Source organism: Lotus japonicus, chromosome 1 (genome assembly GCF_012489685.1).
Source record: "Lotus japonicus ecotype B-129 chromosome 1, LjGifu_v1.2".
Lineage (NCBI taxonomy): Eukaryota > Viridiplantae > Streptophyta > Magnoliopsida > Fabales > Fabaceae > Lotus > Lotus japonicus.
The window spans coordinates 73,596,023-73,618,054 of NC_080041.1; the positions used below are offsets into that span (position 1 = coordinate 73,596,023).

Here is a 22,032-nt window from a genome sequence, read left to right on the forward strand (position 1 = left end):
AACTGCGTTTCCACACACAAACGCACGTTTGAGTTGACGTGATCCACAATCAAACACACACTTACTAGTTTAAAATTTAACATATCAATAATCAATGATAAATCACGTCAATAAGTTAGCTAGCAACATTGATTCTTAATAAAAAGTTTCAAGTTAACTTTTTTTCCGGTCAAAAGTTATAGAAGTTCATCTTGTCAAGGATAACAATGTTTCTTTTGACATTGGATCAAGGACTTCATTGAAACTGGACCAATGGCCCAAAAGTACAAAACCAATCCTGCTGGACTATAGATATAGAATCCAGTACAAAGGGAAATAACTAAGTACAAGAGATGAAGTCAACCTTACTAGAAAATGATACTTGGGTTTTTTTTGTCAAAAAGATAGCAAAATGCACTGGGTCCTATTTACTACTTCAAGAACCTAATTGGCTAGTACATCTCAAGTCAAGAACAGACAACATTTGGACTACATAAAGAGAATGACCCACGAACGTTATTACACAACGCACGTGTTCTTTTCCCTGCTGATACATATTTTATGTTAATCTTATTTAATATAATGCCGGTGCAGCCGACGGTAGGGTCACAATTCAGTGTGATTGCCTCCTCAGAAGCTGAGGTTCCTGTGAAGTTACGGAAAGTAACTTCACTCACTTTCACTGCATCCGCAAGACCATTACGTTGATAAGCCCTATAATTTTGGTTAATGATGATAGGGTTCTCTGCTTCATCAAGTATAATATCTTCAAAAGTTATCTTCCTCGCATACCCGGATCCTCCCTGGTTAAAAACACATAAAATAATTGTGGCTTAATCACTTGTTTCTTTATATACAGTAGTTCATAAAAAAACTAGTGCCAAATGTCTTTTTTTTGACTAATCAAACAAATAATGGCTGAATTTCAATGAAATTAGAGTCAGCTGTTTGTTAAGTTGTTTGTTACCTGCCATGTCTTGATTCTGGCACCATTTGTGGTTCCTTGGAAGATGCAATTTCTCACATGTACCTCTTCTACTGTTTCAAACTTTCTATCTCTCCCAAGGCTCCCAACACTAAATATCAACAACACAAACCAAAGTGAGTTTAAATTTTAGCCAAGCATATCAATAGCATAATCTCAAAATGAATGAAATTGACCTGATGCCATGGCCAGGACCACATGTAATACCAGTTATGTTGATAAAAGAGGAACCATCATTGATGGCAATGCAATCGTCTCCTGTATGTATAATAATTAATAATTAAGGAAAATAAACAAATCATGTTAATTTAAATATATGGCAATAGTGATGGTGTAGGATAGAAAATGAAATGAAGAGTATAATATATTAATTAAATACCAGTTCGAATTGTAGAATCCTTAATGAGGATGTTAGTTGATCCTGAGATATCAATCCCATCGGTGTTAGGACTTTCCTCTGGGGCAGTAACATGAATATTGGAAATGCTAGAGCCACTGCATGAACTTATACTTATGTGATTTCTTGGGCTGTTGATGTGATTTGTTGCACTAAGGGCTAGATTCTTACAGCTATTAAACCGAAGTGCCTGAAAACATTGTCAATCAAATTTCATAGTTAATTCAAATAATATTGTAGTTAATTTTTAGAAAAAAGAGTCCTTAATAGTATATGTTTTATAGTGAGTCCTGAAAACATTGTCAATCAAGCACTTTTTTAAGAAAAAAGAAAGTTATGGACTGAATGGCAAAAAATAAGGCAATTTGACATGTTCACTTATTTAAAATATAATAAATTCTGTATTATGTATTTCAAGTACTTACACTTGGCCTGTCAGAATCATCAGAGTACTTGGCCCACCATGGACCACCTTGCCCATCGAATGTTCCTCCTCCCCTAATAACAAGGCCATTTATTCCTGAGAAATTGATCCATGCTCCCTTATTATTATTTGCCCATTTCCAAGCAACAACACTTTTAGGGGCAACAAGAGTGCCCTGAAGCTGTCAAGCAAAACAATGTATATAATGTTAGTAGCTAGTAAAACAACATTACTAAATGTTAGTAGCTAGTAAAAACATGGTTCATATTCGTTTACCTCAATGTTAACATTGTTAGATTTGCAGGGACCTTTAAATGACACAGGTTGCAACATGAATGATTTCCCTTTGGGTATGAGAAGTGTTGGGGCACCTTGAGTTGCAGCACACATATCATTCCATGCTTTCACAAAAGCCTTGGAAAGTTCAATTAGAATGGTGTCAGATTCAATTTGAAAACCTAATAATAAATATTTAAAACTTAATTATATCAAATAATGTGAAAATATAAAAAAAAATACTAAAAACATACTTGTGAATCATCAGTTTGGCCATCCCCTTTTGCACCATAGTTAACAATATTGAAGTTGCTAGATCCTGCATTGGGTGTTACTCTAGCATACAAGCTAGGTGTAGCAGCAACAAACAACATAAAAATCACAGAAAATAGGCCTTCCATATTGGTGGGGGAAAAAACTATGAGGTGATTCAGAAGCTCGAATAAAGTTTTGATGTGAAAAGTGGTGAAATGGTAACTTATTATATATAGTGGATGAACACTATTCCTTGCAGGAAAATTGTAATCAGCAATAATGGCATTCAAATCTTTGTCTTGCGAAGTTCAATTGCATTGTGAAAAATTATTTCATTGTCTACATTTTGCTGATTTAGGGCCTATGATTTAGTTATTTCATGCATAAATTCTCCTATTCCGTCAAAGAAAATGAAAAGGTCAATTACAATCCTAGTAAAACTCATTTAGACCAGTATATATAATTACAAATAAAGTATCTTTAAAAAAAATTACTAATAAAGTATCATTAATGCATGTTGGCCGGATTAAAGAGTTATTTTAAAAAGAAAAAGTCTTATTTCTAGTACTTTTTTATTTGGTAAGTTGCAAGGGTTTGACCCAAAGAACAATCTACGAAATAGAAACTTACTATATTAGAGGTCGTAAGCCTTAATTATAAAATCTTGAGAAATTACAGGAAATTACGATGAATTTGACTTGTGAGCCAAAAAAATAAGCACCATAATTGACTCCTGAGGGACAACAGCTTTAATTACCTATTTCTAGAGGCTATGATTGTATATCACATAAGACAACAAAAAACACTCACCTTTATTATTGTTAAAACAACTTCAGCCCAGCTTGTCTTCAAGGGTTTGAGTGCTTGGTTAGGATTGGAAATACAAATGAAGTCAACACCACAGATACTTCCTCTAGGATTTCGATGACTAACCTACTGCAGATTTAGGAAAATAAAAATCCATGGAAAATAAAAACCAGTTAACTTTGAAAGCAAAGCATACGTACAATTTTATCTACTAGTGAGAATGTGAGATAATTTACCTTGTGAGCATCTGCATAACTGTCAATGTATTTATTAGCAATATCATAGGATGAATCAAACCTCTGAGACCTAAGAAACTTGTAAACATGTCCAAGCTTGCTTCCATTCCAGTCACTGCATTATATTGAAACATGGAGTTCAAACTATAAGGACATCTGATTCCAGTAGAAATTCAAATATCACTAGAAATTCAAACAATAAACTCACCCAGAGTACAATAGACATGGATTTGAGCCTATTTTCTTTCTGATATGATTCCACATACTGCAATATTTGGTAAGCCTACACGTAGACAAAGAGAGAAGAGTTTTAGGATAGAAAGCACGATGGCTACAAAAATCATAAATGAATAAGAAGAAACAAGGTTTTTGGGGGCTGATTTAGATACACTTCCTCCCAACAACTTGCTGGTATTTGAAGGGTCAAACAGAAAATTCAATCCATATCATGCAAAAAAGTAGAGATTTTATTATTTACTATATTCCTCAGAAAAGAGCAAAATATATAATCAGGGATAAGGGAAAACCATTTTAACTTGTAAGTCCTTCCTAAAATTACACATAAGATCTTTTAACAACCCCCCACCCCCCTCCCCCTGCCGGAAAGAAAGGTCTTTTGATCTGTTAGTGAAGAAAGGAAAGGAGACACAAAGGGGGGAGAGCAGCAAGATAAGAACCCTAGGTAAAAAAGAAAAATGAATACATGTCCATGGTTTCTTAAAACAACCACGACAACCAGCATTATAACTTAGTATCCTGATCAAGCATTGAAAACTTTCAAGGGCTTCAAGATACCAAAAAAATACTTATGTAAGTATTTCAAAAACTCACGCAAGTCTACCATCCAATATCTTAATTAGCATCGTATAGGAAAATATGATACACTAATCCAGAAACAGCACCACAAACCACCAAAGAAAAAGTTTTCAATGTTGAATGGATTCCATTCAGCATTGCACAGTACTACCCTGGTCTTTCTTATATAACAATCAAGTCACCCTCATGCTAGTAACTGAAAACGGCAAGGAACCATTGCAGGTGACCTAAAATTTGTGAAACTTTAATATAATCAATAATCAATTCAGTGGGTTAGATTTTTTTCCATTTAGCAAGGGAAACACTTTTATTCTCAGTTCTTATAATCTCCGATTGGCCTCATTCTTCTCCTCCCCCAAAACCCAAAAATATACTAAATAGTAAAAATACTCCACAAACTGAGTAATCAACTCTGCATCACTTAATTAAAAGTATGCAGAAGACTGCTGCTATATCACTATAAAGCAATGATTGATCACTACACAGGCAATGGATGAGAAAGACTTATACTATGATCAACACTAACTAACTCCGCATCTCCTAAATCTAACTATGATCAACACTAACTAACTCCACACCTCCTAAACAAAGAAAAAACTCATCTCTGAACAAAACAGCAAGAGATCAAGCAATTGAAAACGGACCTAGTTAGGTAGGAATCAACAGGCACGCCATCGACGGTACCGGCAACTCTCTCGAGCTCCTCAATCTGGCGCCTGATCTTGTTGGACTGCACAAATTCTCATCGCTCTGATTTCAACGAATCGGTAGGATACAGAAGAAATCCAGAAGGGGAAAAGGGGGATTTACCTTGTGAACGGGAATGCTTAGAGACATTTTGCTGCAACTGGTTCCATAACTCAGATGCAGAGTTGTGAACGGGAAGAGAGACTACCCACCACACCACCAACCAGCCACGAACCTCCCTTCCTCGGCACTAGAACCCTTCCAGAACAACCCCACGAACCCAGAACCTCCAGCGAGCCAAACCATCTCTCCTCCTCCATTCGACGGAGGACGGTGCAGCCGCGGCGTTGAGTTTGAGAGAAAGAGTCGAACATGTATTGAGAAAGAAACTAGGCTTAATTGCAACTTTGGTCCCTGACGTTTACTAATTCCATGATTTTAGTCCCCCACCTAATTTAATTACGCGGATGGTCCCTGACTTTGCTGGTCGTCTACAACGTTGGTCCTACCGTTTATTTGTTAATGGAGGAGGTTTATGTGGATGGTCACTTAGCTGATGTGGAAGTCGAATTGGAGAGAGAAAGAGACCAGCAACTGATTCAACCTTCTTCCTCGCCTCCAGGGACTCGTTCGTTCTTTATCTCTTCCCTTTACGCTCAATCTCAAGCTTCGAAACATCTTCCTCAGGGTGCTCTGTTTTTTAAGGAGGAAGAAGGTAGAAGATGACCGTTGCAGGTCTCACGTGCAACTCACATGCTTCCCTCTCTCTTCAATCCTTCTTTCTCTCTCCAATTGGACATCCACGTAAGCCTCCTCCGTTAACAAATAAACGGCAGGACCAACGTTGCAAACAACCAGCAAAGTCAGGGACCATCTGTGTAATTAAATTAGATGGGGGACTAAAATCATGGAATTGGTAAACGTCAGGAACCAAAGTTGCTTTTAAGCCAATAAACTATTAGGGTTCGAGTGTTTAGCCAGATTGAGGATTTTGTTTCCAGTGTTTTATAAAAAACTTAATGATAAAAACGCATTTCACAAATTAGAAGAGATTTCAGTCCAGTTGGCAAGTGGAACCAAAGTTAGTACACTTATTCAAAGGAGGCCAAGGATCGATTCCCCAATTGATAGATAGACTTTTGTATTATGTTCTAATTTTACAAAGAATTTTAATGTGAATATGTGAGGGAAAAATTGGTCACAATAACAGTGACGAATTATTAATTGATGAATTACTTAAAATAGCGACGAAATAGTCTGTCACAAACTTGGAGGTAGTGAAAAAAAATATTAATTCGGTCACAACTGTAACCGAATTAATTCTGTCACTAACAGCGAATTTCTAATAGTGTGAAAATGACATTCAATTTCATCCGAGCCCGGTTCATTTTGAAAAATAATAGTATGATTTACTATCTTACTTATACTTTTCTTTTTTTTCGTAAAACTTATACTTTTCATTAATTAATAAAAAATTAAAAATACAAAACTATAATCCACTATTATATAAAGTTCAGTCCTCATTCTAGAAAGTCAGACACTCAAACATCACACACTCTCTTACATTTAGGGGTGGAAATAGGTCAGGCAGCTCATCAGGGGCCTATGGCCCGGCTCGTCTGAGGCTCGGCCCGTCCTGACTCATTTATTAAAAAAGTCAGGCTTAAGCTTTTTAAAAGTCCTATTTAACTAAAAAGGTCAGATCCAAACAATTTAAAAAGCCTATTTGGCCTAATAGGCCGGCCTAGTTATATATTATTTTTATTAATAGTATAAATAAATATAATTTAATTATATATAATATAATTTTTTTAAAACTGATGTATACTTTAGTATAAAAGAAAACCCTAAGTCCTTACCCTAACCTAGATTAGAAACGTTCCAGACATATTCAGCATAGCACATTCTCAGCCGCACAGACGCAGGTTGCAATCAGCCACCACTGTCGATCTGGCGCTGCCAAGTCCACCTCTCCTTCAATGATATAGGTATAGTTTTTGAAATGCAATGATACATGTTTTTTTATTTGAAAAGAAAGTACAATGATGTATAAAAGACTTATTAGCCCGCCAGCCTAATGACCTTATTTTGATAAATTTGTCTGTTAAATAGGCTAGCTTTTAAGAAGGCTTAGAAAAAGCCAGGCCAAGCCATAAAATTTGGCCTACTGATAGGCCACAGGCCAGGCTTGGGCCACGAAAAGAGAATGTAGGTCAGGCCCAGGCCACTAAAAGCTTGGCTCGGCTCAGCCTATTTCCACCCGTACTTACATTTATCCACCTCAGTATTTACCTCAATCACACACATTCTCTCTCTTCAAATTATCATGTGTGTTTCACTCTCCAATCCGGGTTTTTTTTTTTCACATTCCTCTCTCTTCTCTCTCTCTTGGTATTATGGTTTTTTTTCAAATATGCATTCTTTTTGTTTTTTGTTTTAATTATTTTTTTTGTGTTCTTCTTTTGGGCGAGTAATTTTTATTTGTTTTACTATATCATTAAATACCTAAATATTGTTAATATTAAATTTTTATTATTGTTTTAAAATATAAATCTCAATAAATATAATTTTAATAAATATAATATTAAGAAATATTTTAATAAATATAATATTAAGAAATATTTTTATTAATTAAATATTTTTAAATAAAATGACCATTCATTGCACGGGCCACTTACTAGTTTAAGAAATAAAAAAAAAAGTAAAATACACTCACCTCTCAAGGTTTGCCAGACACTCCACCTCATTCTTGTTTGAAATCTACATTCCACCTCACATTCCTCTAACAAATTAACACCACCTAAAAAGATGCTAAAAAAATATTCTTTTACTCATAATAATAATTAAAATCTAATAAGTAAAATAACAAAATTATTTTTTTATTTAGAGTAACAAACCGTTGCAGCGTTGTAAAAAAAACAAACCTTTTCGGCAACAAATATAAGGAACTTCAAATTAACTTATAATAAAAATATTTTTAAAATGTTAAACTTCATTCGTTAAATTAAGGGTGAAATGTACGGAATCTGCCTAACCTTTTCATATTTTTAGAATAAATATGATTAACTATAATTAATCTTAATTAAACTTCAAATTCTGAATATTACTATTATTATATTAAACTATTTTGTTACTGGCATGAATAGCCTAAATAGTATTTAATGGATTAAAATTTCTCAAGTCCTAAGTTCAAATCCTACTGGTATCTAGATACCAAAAAAATAACTACTCCAAATCCTACTGGTTCAAACCTTTTCAGATTGGATTAAACTATTTTGTTACCGGTATGGTATGGATAGTCTTAATGGTACTTGAGTATTTTGTTAATCAAAGTTAACTCAACAATTGTTAATGATCCTCATAAACTATAATCCATGTAATTTTTCTTAAAAAATAAGAATACTTGAAACATTCTCCAAATTTGAAAAGTGACATCTTTATTGGCCGACTTAATGAATCAATGATTATATAAACACAACATCCCTTAAGAATTTTTTGTTTGAACGTCCCTTAAGAGTTAGTAACTTGAGAGAATGTTCAAACGAAATACTAGTAACCGTTGGGAGAATGAAAAAAATTCTCTAGTGTAAAATAGGGGTTTGTAAACCTTTTTTTCCCTTCGGGATATCTACTTTATTATTGTTTTTTTTATAAGCATCTTCTTTATTATTGTAACTTCGAGATCCAGTGCATCTATTACTGTAAAATATAACTTATTTAGAGCAAGATACTACAAAAACATAGATGCATAAAGTATTACATAAATATTTTCATCATAAATTATTTTGAAATTTCTTTATATTTATTGATAAAATATTTTGTTATAATATTTAAATTCTCTAAATAAATAAAAAAATATTTTAATTATTATTAATTATTTAAAATAAGTAATTGAGTTAAAAAAAATATTATGTTAGCATCTTTTTAGATGATGTTAAATTGTTAGAGGAAGGTGGGGTGGAGTGTCATTTTGACAAACCTTGAGGGTGAGTGTATTTTACTATAAAAAATAAAAATGAAGATAGTTAAATTAAAAAGCCCAACTAAAATCTTAATTAATTAATTTAGATTCAATAGTAAAAACATATAATCTTAATTTAGAGTTTAATAGATATGCCAAGTCGGTGTAATATAATTTTACATTGACAATCAATCGCAACATGTCACATAGAAAGAATTAATCACGACCGTTTGATCTGATTATAAATAATTAAGACTAAAACAATTTAATGGTCACATGACTACTTAAAAATGTCATGTGACTTTTTAAAAAAAAATGACAAAGGCAGCCGTTAAAATGCAGTAAAGGTAGCAGTTACCTTTAATGCCACTACCAACGCCTAAGGTTGCGGTTGTGATTTTTCGGAACTACCACCTTTAAGCATTAAAGGTAGCGGGTAGCAGTTAAATATTCATAGAAACCGTTACCTTTAATGCTTAAAGGTAGAGGTTAAATATTTCGTAAAACCGTTACCTTTGCTACGAGATTATTGTACTTACATCAACAACATTTACAAGGGAAGTCTTTCCAGCATTCTGAAGTCCTACCAGTGATAACTCCATTTTCTGCTTGAAGAAAAGGCTGCAATAAAAATTCAAAACACATTAAACTCTTGTTTTGAAGTTAATGATCAACATAGCTAGTTAGCTTAGAATATGAACAGATATAAATTATACCTATAAAATTCAACTTCCTCATGATACTTAACACTGATTTCCTTTATTAAAAAAAAGGAAGCAGGTTTAGTGCAATAAAAAGCCACTCAGAAATTTGTTTTCCCTCTCTCAATTACTATCACTTTTGTTCTAACACAACAACTCCCAATCTCCCTTATCCATAATTTAGAAATCAAATAATTTAGGAATCATATCAAAGGTAAAAGAATTAACCACAAATTGTGAAACATTAGCACTCACAATAGATAAAATTCCAAAAAGAAAAAAAAAATCCTTAGGAATAAATGCAGGAAAACTGTAAAATTCATATAGAAAAAAAAATCTCTTTCCGCCAGAAAAAAGAAATTACTGATCAAATTACAGACAGAACAGACATTTCAATTTTCAAACCATCTCAAGGACTCAAATCGAAGAGGAAAAATTAAAGTAATAATAATAGCACAGAATTACCAGAACCTGTTTCTCTAGGAATAAAAAAAAGGCTATGAATGAGAGAAATCCAGAAAAGCTTGGATCAATAAAAAAAAGCATACAGATTGATTCATTCCTTTGCTAATTCATTCCATGTTACACACCACGGTCATGAATATAGACATGCATGTGTTAGGCTGTTAGCACAAGTTAAAGGTACTATATATTCTACTTCTTCTCAATCTTTCTTTCTTTCTTTCTCCGTCTCTCTCTTCTTTCTGTCCTGTTTTCTTCTGCTGTGTTATGTACCTTCTGGTGAGGCTACTGCTGTTTTGCACATTGAGCAACAACAAAGGCAACTACAGAGGCTACTGCTGCATCACTATCTTCACATTAACAAGGCAAAACAGTAAATGGGATACCAGAAACCATTAGTTCATGACTACAAGGATCAATTTACTATCACTTGTCATTATGTCTTCTCACTACTAAAAAAATGTGAATTAGCGAGGGATTTTAGCGACGGAACAAAATCCCTCGCTGTTAGCGACGGAATTTGATGGAATTAGCGACAGATTCATGTTTTTGGAATAAAAATGCTGTTTTAAAATTTTGCGACGGAATTAGCGACGGATTTTCAACCTCTTTGTAGTTCCGTCGCTAATTCCCTCGCTAATAATCTTCTATATTTTATCCAGGAAATTAGCGACGGATTTTTACCGTCGCTGATGTCCACCCGTCGCTAATTCCCTCGCTGTTTTACCGACGGATCATAACTGTCTTATTTCCGTCGCTAAAGCTTTTGGTTTTGTTATTTAAAAATGAAAAATTGGCCCTCCCCGAGGTTCGAACCTCGGACTTCCTTGTCAAACAACTAAGTACCCATTTTATACATAGTTTGTGAAATAAATTTATTAGTAGTTTAAACGTTTTCTAGTCCAGCCACTTAAATAAGACTGAATCTATTCACACACTCATACAGTCATACTCTCACAAAAACCCTAAATTCTCGATTTTCTCAGAAATTTCCTCTCACGCTCATGGCCGCCGCCATCGCTCGTGGTGGAGGTGGAAGTGGAGGAGGTGGTAGTGGAGGTGGAAGTGGAGGATGTGGTTCCCGTGGCGGAGGAGGTGGTTCGCGTGGAGGAGGGTTTGTACCCCGCAGCGGAGCAGGCGCAGGCGTAGGAGCAGGTGAAGAATCTTCCTCTCAGGAGCACGGGAGGAATGGTTCAAGTTCAAGCATGGCTGGTGGATGCAAGAGTTTGCTACTGTCTCTAATTCTTGCCATCTTTGTCACAAGCATACTCTCAAGTCTCAACATTGTGTAGTTTTAGTGTTGAATAAATATGTTCCCACTCAATACTCATAGTAGTTATAGTCTAATCCATAATATTGAGTTATGGGTTTGAAATTTTCTGAATTTACTTCTTGTTCCTTGTCTCTGGTTATTTCTTCTGATTTCTGTTTTATGTTTCTGATTTGATTGTAATTCTTTTGCTGGTTTCAAGTACTTTTGGTTCTCCTTGCTTGCAATTGATGAGTATTTTCTTGTGGTTGATATGGTGAATGGTAGGTGTTTGATTTAATGGGCAAATGAAAATATACTAATGGTAGTTTCTTATGGTAGTTGCATTGGATCTAAGTCTTGTATGTGTATGTCCCTGCTTATGTGCTTTTGTTGTGGTGGGTAGGACCACTGCAAAATTTACTCTCTTTAATTTCATGAATAGACTAATTGTGGTTTGAGCTTCTCTTTATCTATGGTAATGGGTTATATTTTCTAAACTTTGTTACTCTAGCCTTTGTTGTGTTCTGTTTATATATGTGAGGTGTTTTGGGTTTATACCTTGTCTAATGAGGGAAATCTTAGTGGACTAGTTCAGTATACTTATGTTAAGCTCTTAGTTATACTCTTTTGTGTTGAGTAATAGCATTCAGACTTCCAGCTTACTCTTTCATGGTCTATTTCCAATTCAAACTTACTCTTTCGTGTAAATCACTTCTGTACAATTCAAACTCAAGAAATAGCATTTAGAAATTTTTCTTCCAACTTACTCTTCCATGGTCTATTTCCAAATGTGTTGGATGAATATGATTCTTCTTTGTTGTTTAAGTAATATGATTAACTGTTTTTGTGCTTCTTATAGATGTTGTTGAACCAACATATACCACTGTAATCATCTCTTACTAAGTATTTATTTTTGGACTTTATGGCAATTGCAGATCTTCCATTTCTTCCACTTTATTTTGTTCCTCAATTTCTTTATTTGTTTCTTTATTTTGTTTCACTAACTAAGCCGTTCAAATATTTCTCTCGTTGTTCTTTCTATTCTCACTTGCTCTTTTTGTTCAATTTCAAAACTTTTTCGATTCAAGCTGTGATTGTGATCTGATCTAACTCTTTTTTCTTTCAAAGTTTGTATCTTTGTGAGTCAATATTTGATTTTTTTTAGTTATGACATTTGGATTTGAACTTTATGTGTTTTTCCATTTGTGAAAGGTTTTGAACTCTTTGAATCTGTGATGTTGTTCCTGACAAAAGAGTCTATAAATGCTATGACCTATACCTGGTTAATATGTTATATACATAGGTAAGTGTCAGAATAGATGGTAAGACTTCATTTATTATTTGTTCTATAGCACTAGTATGTTCCTTTTATTTGTTCATGAAAAGTTGAGGGTAACAACATGGCTGATAGAAGGTCTGAAAACTGGAACTAGTCATTTCTCTTCAAGTTTCATAGCACTGTTAAATTGTGTCTGTAAACTTTGAATAATGTGTATGTGCTGGATGTCATAAGTGGGTTTGATTTCTTTAAAAAAAAAAAAAAACCAATCCCCCCTTTTTCATTACATTTTAGCTTAATTTCTTTGGCTCCTGTATGTTTACGGCTCCATGTTGTAATTCAACTGAGACATTGGTCTTAACTCTTAACTGATAAATCCAAGTACAGTTTTTTGTAATTCCTTGTGCAGACTCTAGGGTATGCCCCTCTAACATATCAGGATTCCAACCTGGAGAAGTATTCATGATACGTAACATCGCCAATCTTGTACCTGTGATGAAGGTATTTGCATAATTGCTTCTGGTTATTTTTCCTTATAACTATAACTAAGTGGCGTTCAAACTATTCTTATTTGTTATTTCCCTTCTCATCATTTTTCTCTTCTGTTGTAGGGCAGAATGGATCATTAGAGTGTAATGTTGCTCTTGAGTTTGCAGTAACTACTCTTGAGGTAGGTACTTATTTATAAAGCTTTTATCATACTTAGATTGATAGTGTGTTTGGATCAACTTCTCTTTCCCCGGAATAAAGACATTGGTTTCTTAGTATGTGCCCAAATAAAAGCATTAGCCAAAAATTTCAGAAAATGCAATCTCAGCACCTCAAAGTACTTACTCTTTAAAAAAGAGCAAGAAAGTGTTCTCATAATCTCTCTCTATCCATATTATACTGTTTCAGCACCTTGAGGAACTTTTTGTTTCCCAGTCCCATAAAAAATTATTGTTATCCCAAGAGAAAAGGAAAATGTATTGTCATTCATTTATCTTTGTGGATGTAGTGCTTCTGTTTTTTTAGGCTTAATATCATAAAATGACTTCCACTCTTTGAATGCAGGTGAATAAGGTGCTTCAGTTGGGCTGGTCTGCTTCAAATTTTTATTTTGGGGTCAGATGTTAATTCTTCAGGTATCATCTTTGTAACATGCCATAAATTTATAATGCATGTTTTTGCAATTTACTTGCTCATTGATGAATGCTTTGATTTAAGCTTGAATATGCTTGTAAATTGAGGATTCATTTACTGAACTGCTACTTATTGGTTGTTTATTGTGTTTGTGTTAGAAACATGGATGTGCCTGAAAATAAGAAATTGATGGATAATAGATTATACTGTGATACGCACGTGACAGAAGAATTTCATATAGGAATTCATGAATTAGCGAGGGAACCATTCCGTCGCTAAATTAGCGAGGGATTTAGCGACGGAATAGAAATAAAAAGGTCATGTTGTTAGCGACGGAATGTGATCCTTTAGCGACGGCTTGTACCGTCGCAAATAGCGACGGAATAGAACTAATACGGCAAATAAATTAGCGACGGTATATTTCCGTCGCTAATAGCGACGGTATATTTCCGTCGCTAATAGCGACGGATATCATATTCCGTCGTTAATTTTTTAGCTACGCCCTTTTGCACGGCGGATGCAGGTCCGTCGCTAAATGTTTAGCGACGGATTTTTGCTTATTTAGCGACGGATTTTTCCCGTCGCTAAATAGCTTTTTTTTAAGAAAGGATTATATGCAATAAGAAAAGTTAGAGTATTGTTTACTAACAAAGGCCCGTGCAAAGACTCAATTATCATACCGTTTCCGTAACCAGTAAACACAAAAACCAAGGGAAAAATCCCCAATGGAAATCCCTGGGTTGAAATGGTCGCAGTGTTAGCAGCAGCCCAGGAAGGGTACATGTAAGACGATCCCAATGACAGGAAAAGTGTTGAATATCCAAGACTTAAAAGTCCTTGCACATAAACAGATAACATGTAAAGTTCGAAGAACCCTCAGTCACTCAACTTGGAAACATGACAACCTTATATATGGGCTAAAAGGAAAAACTTACATACTAATCTCCCCAAATTAAAACAACAATAACAGTTTAAATATATGGCTAAAACATCCATAGAAATGGAAATTTTATTGAAGGGTACCTGACATATGAAGATCCCAATGGAAGCAAGCTAACAATATCATCTGTCTGAAAAACATAGAAACTGCAGCAAAGAAAAGATTCTTAGAAGGTGAATATCCCACTAAAATTAATCCCTACTAAGCACTAATAAGTTATACAATCTTGAACAAAGCAAAAGTAATTTAACCATATTAAGACTCAGGACAGATAAGTTAAACTATGGCTCATTAGGAAAGTTGGCTTACTTTCAGCATTTGTCAGCTGGATCTAGTTAGCAGAGAGGTCCCAACATGTCAATATGTCATGGTAGTCATTACAAGTATCTAGAAGGAAATCTAATATAACTAGATTCAGGGGTCAATGTGTATGCTACATAAGTGACAATTATAGAAAACAGTGATAAAACCAGCTAGAATTTTCTTCCACCCATCATTACCTAACCATAAATGTTGAGTGTGTGACTAAGTTATACAACTCTTCTCCTCTATTTTTTAGTGGTTTCTTATTCCTAAATCCATGAGTATATTAACGAACTCTGCAATACTATTTGACAATAATCTGGAAAATAATAGCAGCAAACAACAAATGGTGACAACCTTGGAAACCATGTGAGTAGATGACAAACGCGCGCAGACGCAGCAGAATGAAGATGAAAAAACCCATTAATTCACCTTCACCGGTTAGGGTTTCTTCTGCAATTCGTGCGGAACAACATGCAGCTCGGAATGAAGAGCTAGGGTTTTCTGCGCGCGGAGAGGGAGAAGGAGCACGAGCCTAAATTTCCTGGGAATGAGATGGATAAATTTCCCGGGAATGTGTTACGGTTGTCCCCCTGGCTGTTTGAGTCTCGTGCTTAGTTTTCTTTTTGTGTTTAACCCCTCACGTAACTAAAAAATAATCTTAATTTAGATTTAACCGTAAAAAAAAAATTTAATTTATATATTTTGGGTACAAGAATACAAGATTCAATTTTTTTAAAGGTTGAATAAAAAAAAATTAAACTTTACACATGATTAATTTTTCTTTAATAAAATTTAAAGAAAATAAATAACAAAAGAAGATTTTTTTTTCTCCATTCTAATTTTATTGTTACAAAACAAATATCTGTCACAATTTTGTCACTTTTTGTCTTCCTCACGTTCCCCACATCATAGCGAGCCACATTCCATTTTTTCCCGCCTTTCATGCAAAACACGACCGGCTGAGATAAATTAGTGACATCATGATCAATAATTATGCTTTATTTGTATGTAAGGGTGAAAATGAGAGAAAATAATATAAATGAAGAATGAAATGAATTTTAAGTTGTTTGAAATGAGACAAAAGAAAGGAAGAATGACAGAAAATATGAAAGGTAATACACTTGAGGGCCACCTGGATCATCCAATTAAAGAAAACTTGGGTCCTAAGATAAAGTTGCGTCATAAGGCCCAATTTTCTTCATTCAATTTATAAATGGTCATTTATAAGATTCATTGGACGACCCTTTGGATATTGAATCCGTTATGAACCTTCGACAAAAATAGGACAAATTCCACTCACGCTAATAAGAAAGAAAAGAAATTAGCGATGAGATAAAAAATAATAAAGAAAGTGATGAGAAGAGAAAGTTTGTGCAAATAGTTTAAATAGAAAGTTTAGTGTGAATATATCAAAACCATTAATAATGAGGGAGTTGAGATCAAATCTATGAAAACTTTTCATGGGGGAACGATGTCAGTCAGAAGAAAAAATTAAAAAACCTTAAAAGAATATACCGCAAAAAGCTTGTTTCCGACGCTAATTTTTTAAATTTAATTAGCGTTGGCTTTCACCTGATAATTTTTTTGTCTATACTAATAAGCATTGTGATTGTGATTGTAGTTGTGGTTTTAGCTTAACTCCTTGATGGAATGATGGTTAGGTTAGGCCTAATTTTTGTTATATGCAATGGGGGTATGAGTTTTTTTATATAAATTTTTCAAACCACTAACCACTACCCCCAAATAATTTAAGTTCTTAGTGATCTCATTTTATTTAGAGAAAAAGTTTGATGCACCGACGGTGTAAAGTTTTTTTACACCGTCAACCAATCTGATTTCAAGGATGTGCCACGTCAATTAATAAAATTAAATAAAATGAGAGATTTTCTCACATCCTTAAAATCTGATTGGTTGACGGTGTAAAAAAATTTACACCGTCGATGCATAGAAATTAAACTCTTATTTTTATCCAAGCATAGCATAGCTATGAAAAATAAGTATATAACCCCACATTTTCTACTGTGAAAGTAAATACTCAAATTTTGGTTTAATAGAAAATAATCCCAAAGGCCTAATATATATATTTCCTATATATATATATAAATAATATAGGGGGATGTATACAGTTTTTGTTTATTAGCTAGCTTAAGCTAGAGTTTGTCTTGTTCTCTGATTTTATATCTTGCACCCAATAATTACCCACTTAATGGTGACATTTCATCCCCACTTGCTCAAATCACCATATGTCTTTTTGCTTAAACGTCACAACTCACAACCCGTGCACATGACAAAGTTATAAACAATATATGTCGAAGTTTTGGTTTGCGGAATCCTCTTTTCAATTTCATGCTCAAGAGCTCTCAGTGTTGTTCATGTCCCACAAGGGCCAAGGCCACAACCTTTTGTAATAGTTCCATCAAGTTAAGTGGATGCGAAACTGTCCATTAATATTATCGCAGATAAATTCAACAAATATTAGTTTGTTTATATTAATTCCGTGTTATTTAAGTTAGCAAAAAATTCCGTGTTATTTAATTAGATGCTTGGGATTTTTTCTCTCATGAAATCGCATATTTTATATCAAAAGTTTCATTCTTTTTAATACATTGGAAAATTAATAGTAAAAACTAAGGCTAACGAGCTAACACAGAGGCTCTCATGATAAGAGTTTGCATCTTACACGTACACGAGGGCTCCTCCAAAACACAAACATCACAATGAGAGAACGAGCACCCAACTTAGCTAGATAATCCGCCGGATCATTACACTCACGACTAATTTTGGACACCAAGATGCTTTAGTCCCTATCCCACCGGTTCTTATCGCGCTCAGAACAGGGAGAAACCGCCGACTCTCCTCGTCTTCAATCGACTGCAACCGTTCTTCACAATCAACTTCCACCACAAGATTTCTATACCCTCATTCCCAAACAAGATCAAGCCGCAGTAATAAAGTTTTCGCCTCCGCTATTAAGGCATTTTCTCCTTGCTGGTGAGAAAAAAAACCCAAACAACCACTATCTTCCGTGGTCACGAACCAGTCCTCCTCCAGCACCCATGCATCCATCTTGGACTTGATAACTCCAGCCCACGTTTAACACTTCTAATTAAAAAGATAAAAAAATTCTGACAATTCTGAAATAATAAAAATAAAAAATTTTATTTTTAAATAATTTTAATAAGTTGTACTAGTTAACTAGTTTATCCAAGATAAACTATGATTGAAGAAAGAGGTTAGGATAACAGTGTAAGATCAAGATTTGGTCATGTGGTACAACTCTATGTTTTGATGATAACAAGTATTTATTTGTGGATGAACAATTATGGTACTCTAACGTTTGTCTTGAGTGTTTTGACAAACAGGTTCTGATTCTGACACCAGAAGATATATTCATCGGAAGATCTGAGGATCAGAAGTTCTGAGGATCAGAAGATCTGAAGACCAGAAGCTCTGAAGGTCCAGAAGCTCTGAAGGACCAGAAGCTCTGAAGGACCAGAGGCTCTGAAGGTCCAAAGGCTCTGAAGGTCCAGAAGCTCTGAAGGTCCAGAAGCTAAGAAGTGAAGACTCTGAAGTTCAAGAGTAAGCTGGCTCTGAAGACCAAGTACTTTCTACTCTGAGGTCCAGAAGCAGAAGTTACGAAGGTCAGAGGATCCAAGCTTCCCTCTGACTCTGATCACCAAGCTTCACAAGCTCCAAGATGAAGCGTCGTCAGATCAGAAGTCAATGGTTAAATGCAAATGTCACTATCAAGAAGTACAAGAGCAGTGTACTATTCTGACAAGCCTACCTACCAAGGTTCAGCCACAGCAGGTTCTGGAGGTTCCAGAAATGCCCTCCAACGGTCACATTTTCTCAACAGAAATATCCTTTGCACCTTGGACTATTTAAGGCTGAAGAAGAGAAGAAAGATAATAGAGAGAAACCAAGAGCCGCAATACAAGAAAAGATTCAAGCCTCCACTTTCTTCATCTGTTCATATTTGGTTTACACTTAGCTTATTCAGAAGCAAACCTTTGTAAACACCAACCTCAAACAGTTGTTTGTTTTTCCTTAAGGGACCGGGTAGGTCAGTATCCTTAAGAAGACTAGGATCTGTGTATCTTAGTGGTGATTCCTTAAGGGACCAGTTAGGTCAGTATCCTTGAGAAGACTAAGAGAGTGAATCTTAGTGTTTACTAGTTCATTGTATTGTTAGTCATTGAGCAGGTTGCTAGTGCAGTTGTAACAAACTCTGAATAGTGGATTGCCTTCATTCTAAGAAGGAAGAAATCACCTGAACGGGTGGACTGGATTAGCTTGAGGGATTTATCAAGTGAACCAGGATAAAATACTTGTGTGCTTTTCTCATCTCTTATCTTAAGCACGTTACTTGTGTCTCGAAAGATTTGTTAAAATCTTAAGTGGGAAGTTTTATTCTGAAAACGTTATTCAACCCCCCCCCCTTTCTAGTCGTTTTTCATACCTTCAATTGGTATCAGAGCGCAAGTTCTGATTACCACACTTAACAGTGTTCAGTAGATCCGGGCTAGTGTGAAAAACACATGGATTCCACCACTACTACAAGCAAATATCAATACAATGCAAGACCACCTATCTTTGATTGTCAGAGATTTGATTTCTGGAAAGACAGAATCAAAAGCTTCTTTCTTGGCTTTGATCCTGATCTCTGGGATTTTGTTGTTGATGGCTACACCCCTCCTGTTGATGAACATGGTGTAAAGATCCCAAGGGAGAAGATGAGTGAAGATCAAAAGAAGGAGTTCAGAGATCATCACAGATCAAGAGCTATTCTGCAAAGTGCCATTTCATATGAAGAATATGAGAAAATTACTGATCGTGATTCTGCCAAGTGTATCCTTGATTTCTTAAAGATGACACATGAAGGAAACAAAAAGGTGAAAGAGACAAAGGCGTTGTCTCTGATCAGGCAGTATGAATCCTTCCAAATGGAACCTGACGAATCCATTGAGGATATGTTTTCCAGATTCCAGTTGATTATTGCTGGAATAAGACCCCTCAACAAAAGCTACACCACTGCTGATCATGTCATGAGGATCCTTAGAGGTCTTCCTGAAAGCTGGATGCCTTTGATAACTTCCTTGGAACTCACAAGAGATGTTGAGCAGATGAGTTTGGAAGAACTCATAAGCATACTGAAGTGTCATGAACTAAAGCGTGCTGAACATCAGGATCAGAAGAAGAAGTCTATAACCTTGAAATCCAAATCTGCAAAGGCTAAAGCTCTCCAAGCTGAAGTAGAAGAATCTAAAGAAACCTCTGAAGATTCTGATGAAGATGAGCTAACCCTGATATCCAGAAAGCTCAACTGCATCTGGAAGCACAGGCAGAGCAAATTCAAAGGCTCATCAAAGGACAAAAAGTCAAAGAAGCATTACAAAGCAAAGAAAAGCCTCATGGTGACTTTTGATGAATCAGAGTCAGAGGATGTTGACTCTGATGGAGAAGTTGTTGAAGGACTCATGGTTATTGTCAAGGACAAGGAAGCAGAGTCAAAAGAAGCAACTAACTCTGAATCTGCATCAGAGGAAGAGCCAGACTCTGACGATAAAAATGAGGTATTTGCTTCTTTCTCAACTTCTGAACTTAAAGATGCTTTGTCAGAAATTATGGATAAATATAACTCTCTCTTAACTAAGCATAAAAAGTTGAAAAAGAATTTCTCTGCTGCCTCTGAAACTTCTTCTGAACATGAGAAAATTATTTCTGAATTGAAAAATAATAATCATGCTTTAGTGAATTCCAACTCTGTGCTTAAGAACCAGATTGCTAAGCTAGAAGAAGTTATTGCTTGTGATGCCTCTGATAGTAAGAATGAATCTAAATATGAAAAATCCTTTCAAAGATTCCTGGCTAAAAGCGTTGACAGAAGCTTAATGGCTTCAATGATCTATGGCATAAGCTGAAATGGAATATATGGCATTGGCTATTCTAAACCTTCTGAAGTTGCTCCATCATCTCTTAAGAAAGGAACTTTCTCTATGTCAAAATATCATGCTCGAATTCCTTTATATTCTCCTGCTGAAAGACCCAAAGTTGTCAGAACTTCTGGGCTAACTAACAAGAAAGGACCCAGAAAGTGGGTACCTAGGGATAAGATTATATATGTTGCAGATATCCTCAATAGGTCCATCGAAACTCCAACCATGGAACCTGGACAGTGGATGCAGGCAACACATGACGGGAGAAAGGCATATGTCCCAAGATCTAAAACTTGAACCTGAAGGTGAAGTTGATCTTGGAGGCATCAGTAGAGTAAGATTTGGTCAAGGAATCATTTGTTTTTGATAAGAACCCCTCTGTTGTTATTCTGAACGCTATTCATGTTAGAATTAATGATAAGCTTGACTCTGACAAGTCAAAGCTAGCTGAAAAAGCTTGCAGAGATGAGCATGACCGTTTCAGAAAGAAACAAAGACTCAGAACTTGACAAACCAGAAGCAACAACATCAGAAGATGCTACTACAACTTCTGACTTGCGTCATCAGAAGAAGAGCAGGTTCATAGCTTCTCATTCTGAAGTATCTGAAGATGGAATTTTGTCCAGAATGGAGATGTCACCAGAACCTCTGGACTTTGACACTTCTGCTCTCATCAGAAGATATTCTAATAAGAAGCCAAGTATCCCTTGGTATTCCTTCTGAGGGGGAGTATTTCGTTTTATGCTCTTACTAATTTTTTCCACCTTCATTCTTTTTGCTTATGACAAAAAGGGGGAGAATTAACAGTATCTTGACAACTCCCTTATGTGATCAATTTCTATGCTTTGACGATACATTCTGATTGATGTCATCTCTTTCAATGCTATGATACATCTTATGACTCAATTAACTCTGATCACATACTTCAATATAGCTCAGAATCTAGATACTTCTAACGTGGTTGATATTAAGTATTAGATTCAGGGGGAGCTTAGCTGAGAATCAAGCTTGAGTCTTGGATTCAGAAGGAGCTAGATAAACTATACACATCAGGATAAGCTTTAACTCTGATACCTTATACTCTGAGTGTATTCAGTTTATTTGTTTAGAGTTGTTCATCAAAATACATGGTTTTGTCATCATCAAAAAGGGGGAGATTGTAAAATCAAGATTTGGTCATGTGGTACAACTCTATGTTTTGATGATAA

At 35.1% G+C, this 22,032-nt stretch overlaps 2 protein-coding genes across 4 annotated transcripts; one reads left to right on the forward strand and one right to left on the reverse strand.

Moving 5' to 3' along the window:
* Nucleotides 1-209: 209 nt before the first annotated feature.
* LOC130748584 (probable polygalacturonase At3g15720) lies at nt 210-9,473 on the reverse strand. 3 transcript variants are annotated; one of them, XM_057601830.1, is made up of 12 exons: nt 4,986-5,203; nt 4,820-4,905; nt 3,568-3,642; nt 3,360-3,474; nt 3,127-3,252; nt 2,316-2,409; nt 2,062-2,199; nt 1,787-1,966; nt 1,344-1,551; nt 1,141-1,222; nt 947-1,055; nt 210-782 (listed from the first exon to the last, which is right to left on the reverse strand). In XM_057601830.1, exons 7-12 carry the CDS (start codon nt 2,173-2,175, stop codon nt 447-449), a joined length of 1,029 nt encoding a protein of 342 aa, XP_057457813.1. In that variant the 5' UTR covers nt 2,176-2,199; nt 2,316-2,409; nt 3,127-3,252; nt 3,360-3,474; nt 3,568-3,642; nt 4,820-4,905; nt 4,986-5,203; the 3' UTR covers nt 210-446. The 3 variants fall into 3 exon arrangements, with proteins under 3 accessions (XP_057457813.1, XP_057457805.1, XP_057457799.1); XM_057601822.1 differs by lacking the exons at nt 3,127-3,252; nt 3,360-3,474; nt 3,568-3,642; nt 4,820-4,905; nt 4,986-5,203 and adding an exon at nt 9,363-9,473; XM_057601816.1 differs by lacking the exons at nt 3,127-3,252; nt 3,360-3,474; nt 3,568-3,642; nt 4,820-4,905; nt 4,986-5,203 and having other exon boundaries at nt 2,316-3,093.
* A 1,432-nt stretch (nt 9,474-10,905) lies between these two features.
* LOC130732027 (uncharacterized) lies at nt 10,906-13,881 on the forward strand. Its single transcript, XM_057584159.1, has 4 exons — nt 10,906-11,210; nt 12,927-13,018; nt 13,134-13,187; nt 13,571-13,881. Exons 1-4 carry the CDS (start codon nt 10,991-10,993, stop codon nt 13,631-13,633), a joined length of 429 nt encoding a protein of 142 aa, XP_057440142.1. The 5' UTR covers nt 10,906-10,990; the 3' UTR covers nt 13,634-13,881.
* The last annotated feature ends 8,151 nt before the right edge of the window (nt 13,882-22,032 follow it).

Bases quoted from the DNA above. Each gene is read 5' to 3' on its own strand.
- LOC130732027 (XM_057584159.1), top strand. From the start codon at position 10,991: ATGGCCGCCGCCATCGCTCGTGGTGGAGGTGGAAGTGGAGGAGGTGGT. The intron at 11,211-12,926 runs GTTTGCTACTGT...TTCCTTGTGCAG, and splicing joins CATGGCTGGTGGATGCAAGA to ACTCTAGGGTATGCCCCTCT. The intron at 13,019-13,133 runs GTATTTGCATAA...GTTGTAGGGCAG, and splicing joins ATCTTGTACCTGTGATGAAG to AATGGATCATTAGAGTGTAA.
- LOC130748584 (XM_057601816.1), bottom strand. From the start codon at position 2,462: ATGGAAGGCCTATTTTCTGTGATTTTTATGTTGTTTGTTGCTGCTACA. The intron at 1,056-1,140 runs GTCAATTTCATT...GTTGATATTTAG, and splicing joins GGTCCTGGCCATGGCATCAG to TGTTGGGAGCCTTGGGAGAG. The intron at 783-946 runs GTAACAAACAAC...GTTTTTAACCAG, and splicing joins CCAGAATCAAGACATGGCAG to GGAGGATCCGGGTATGCGAG.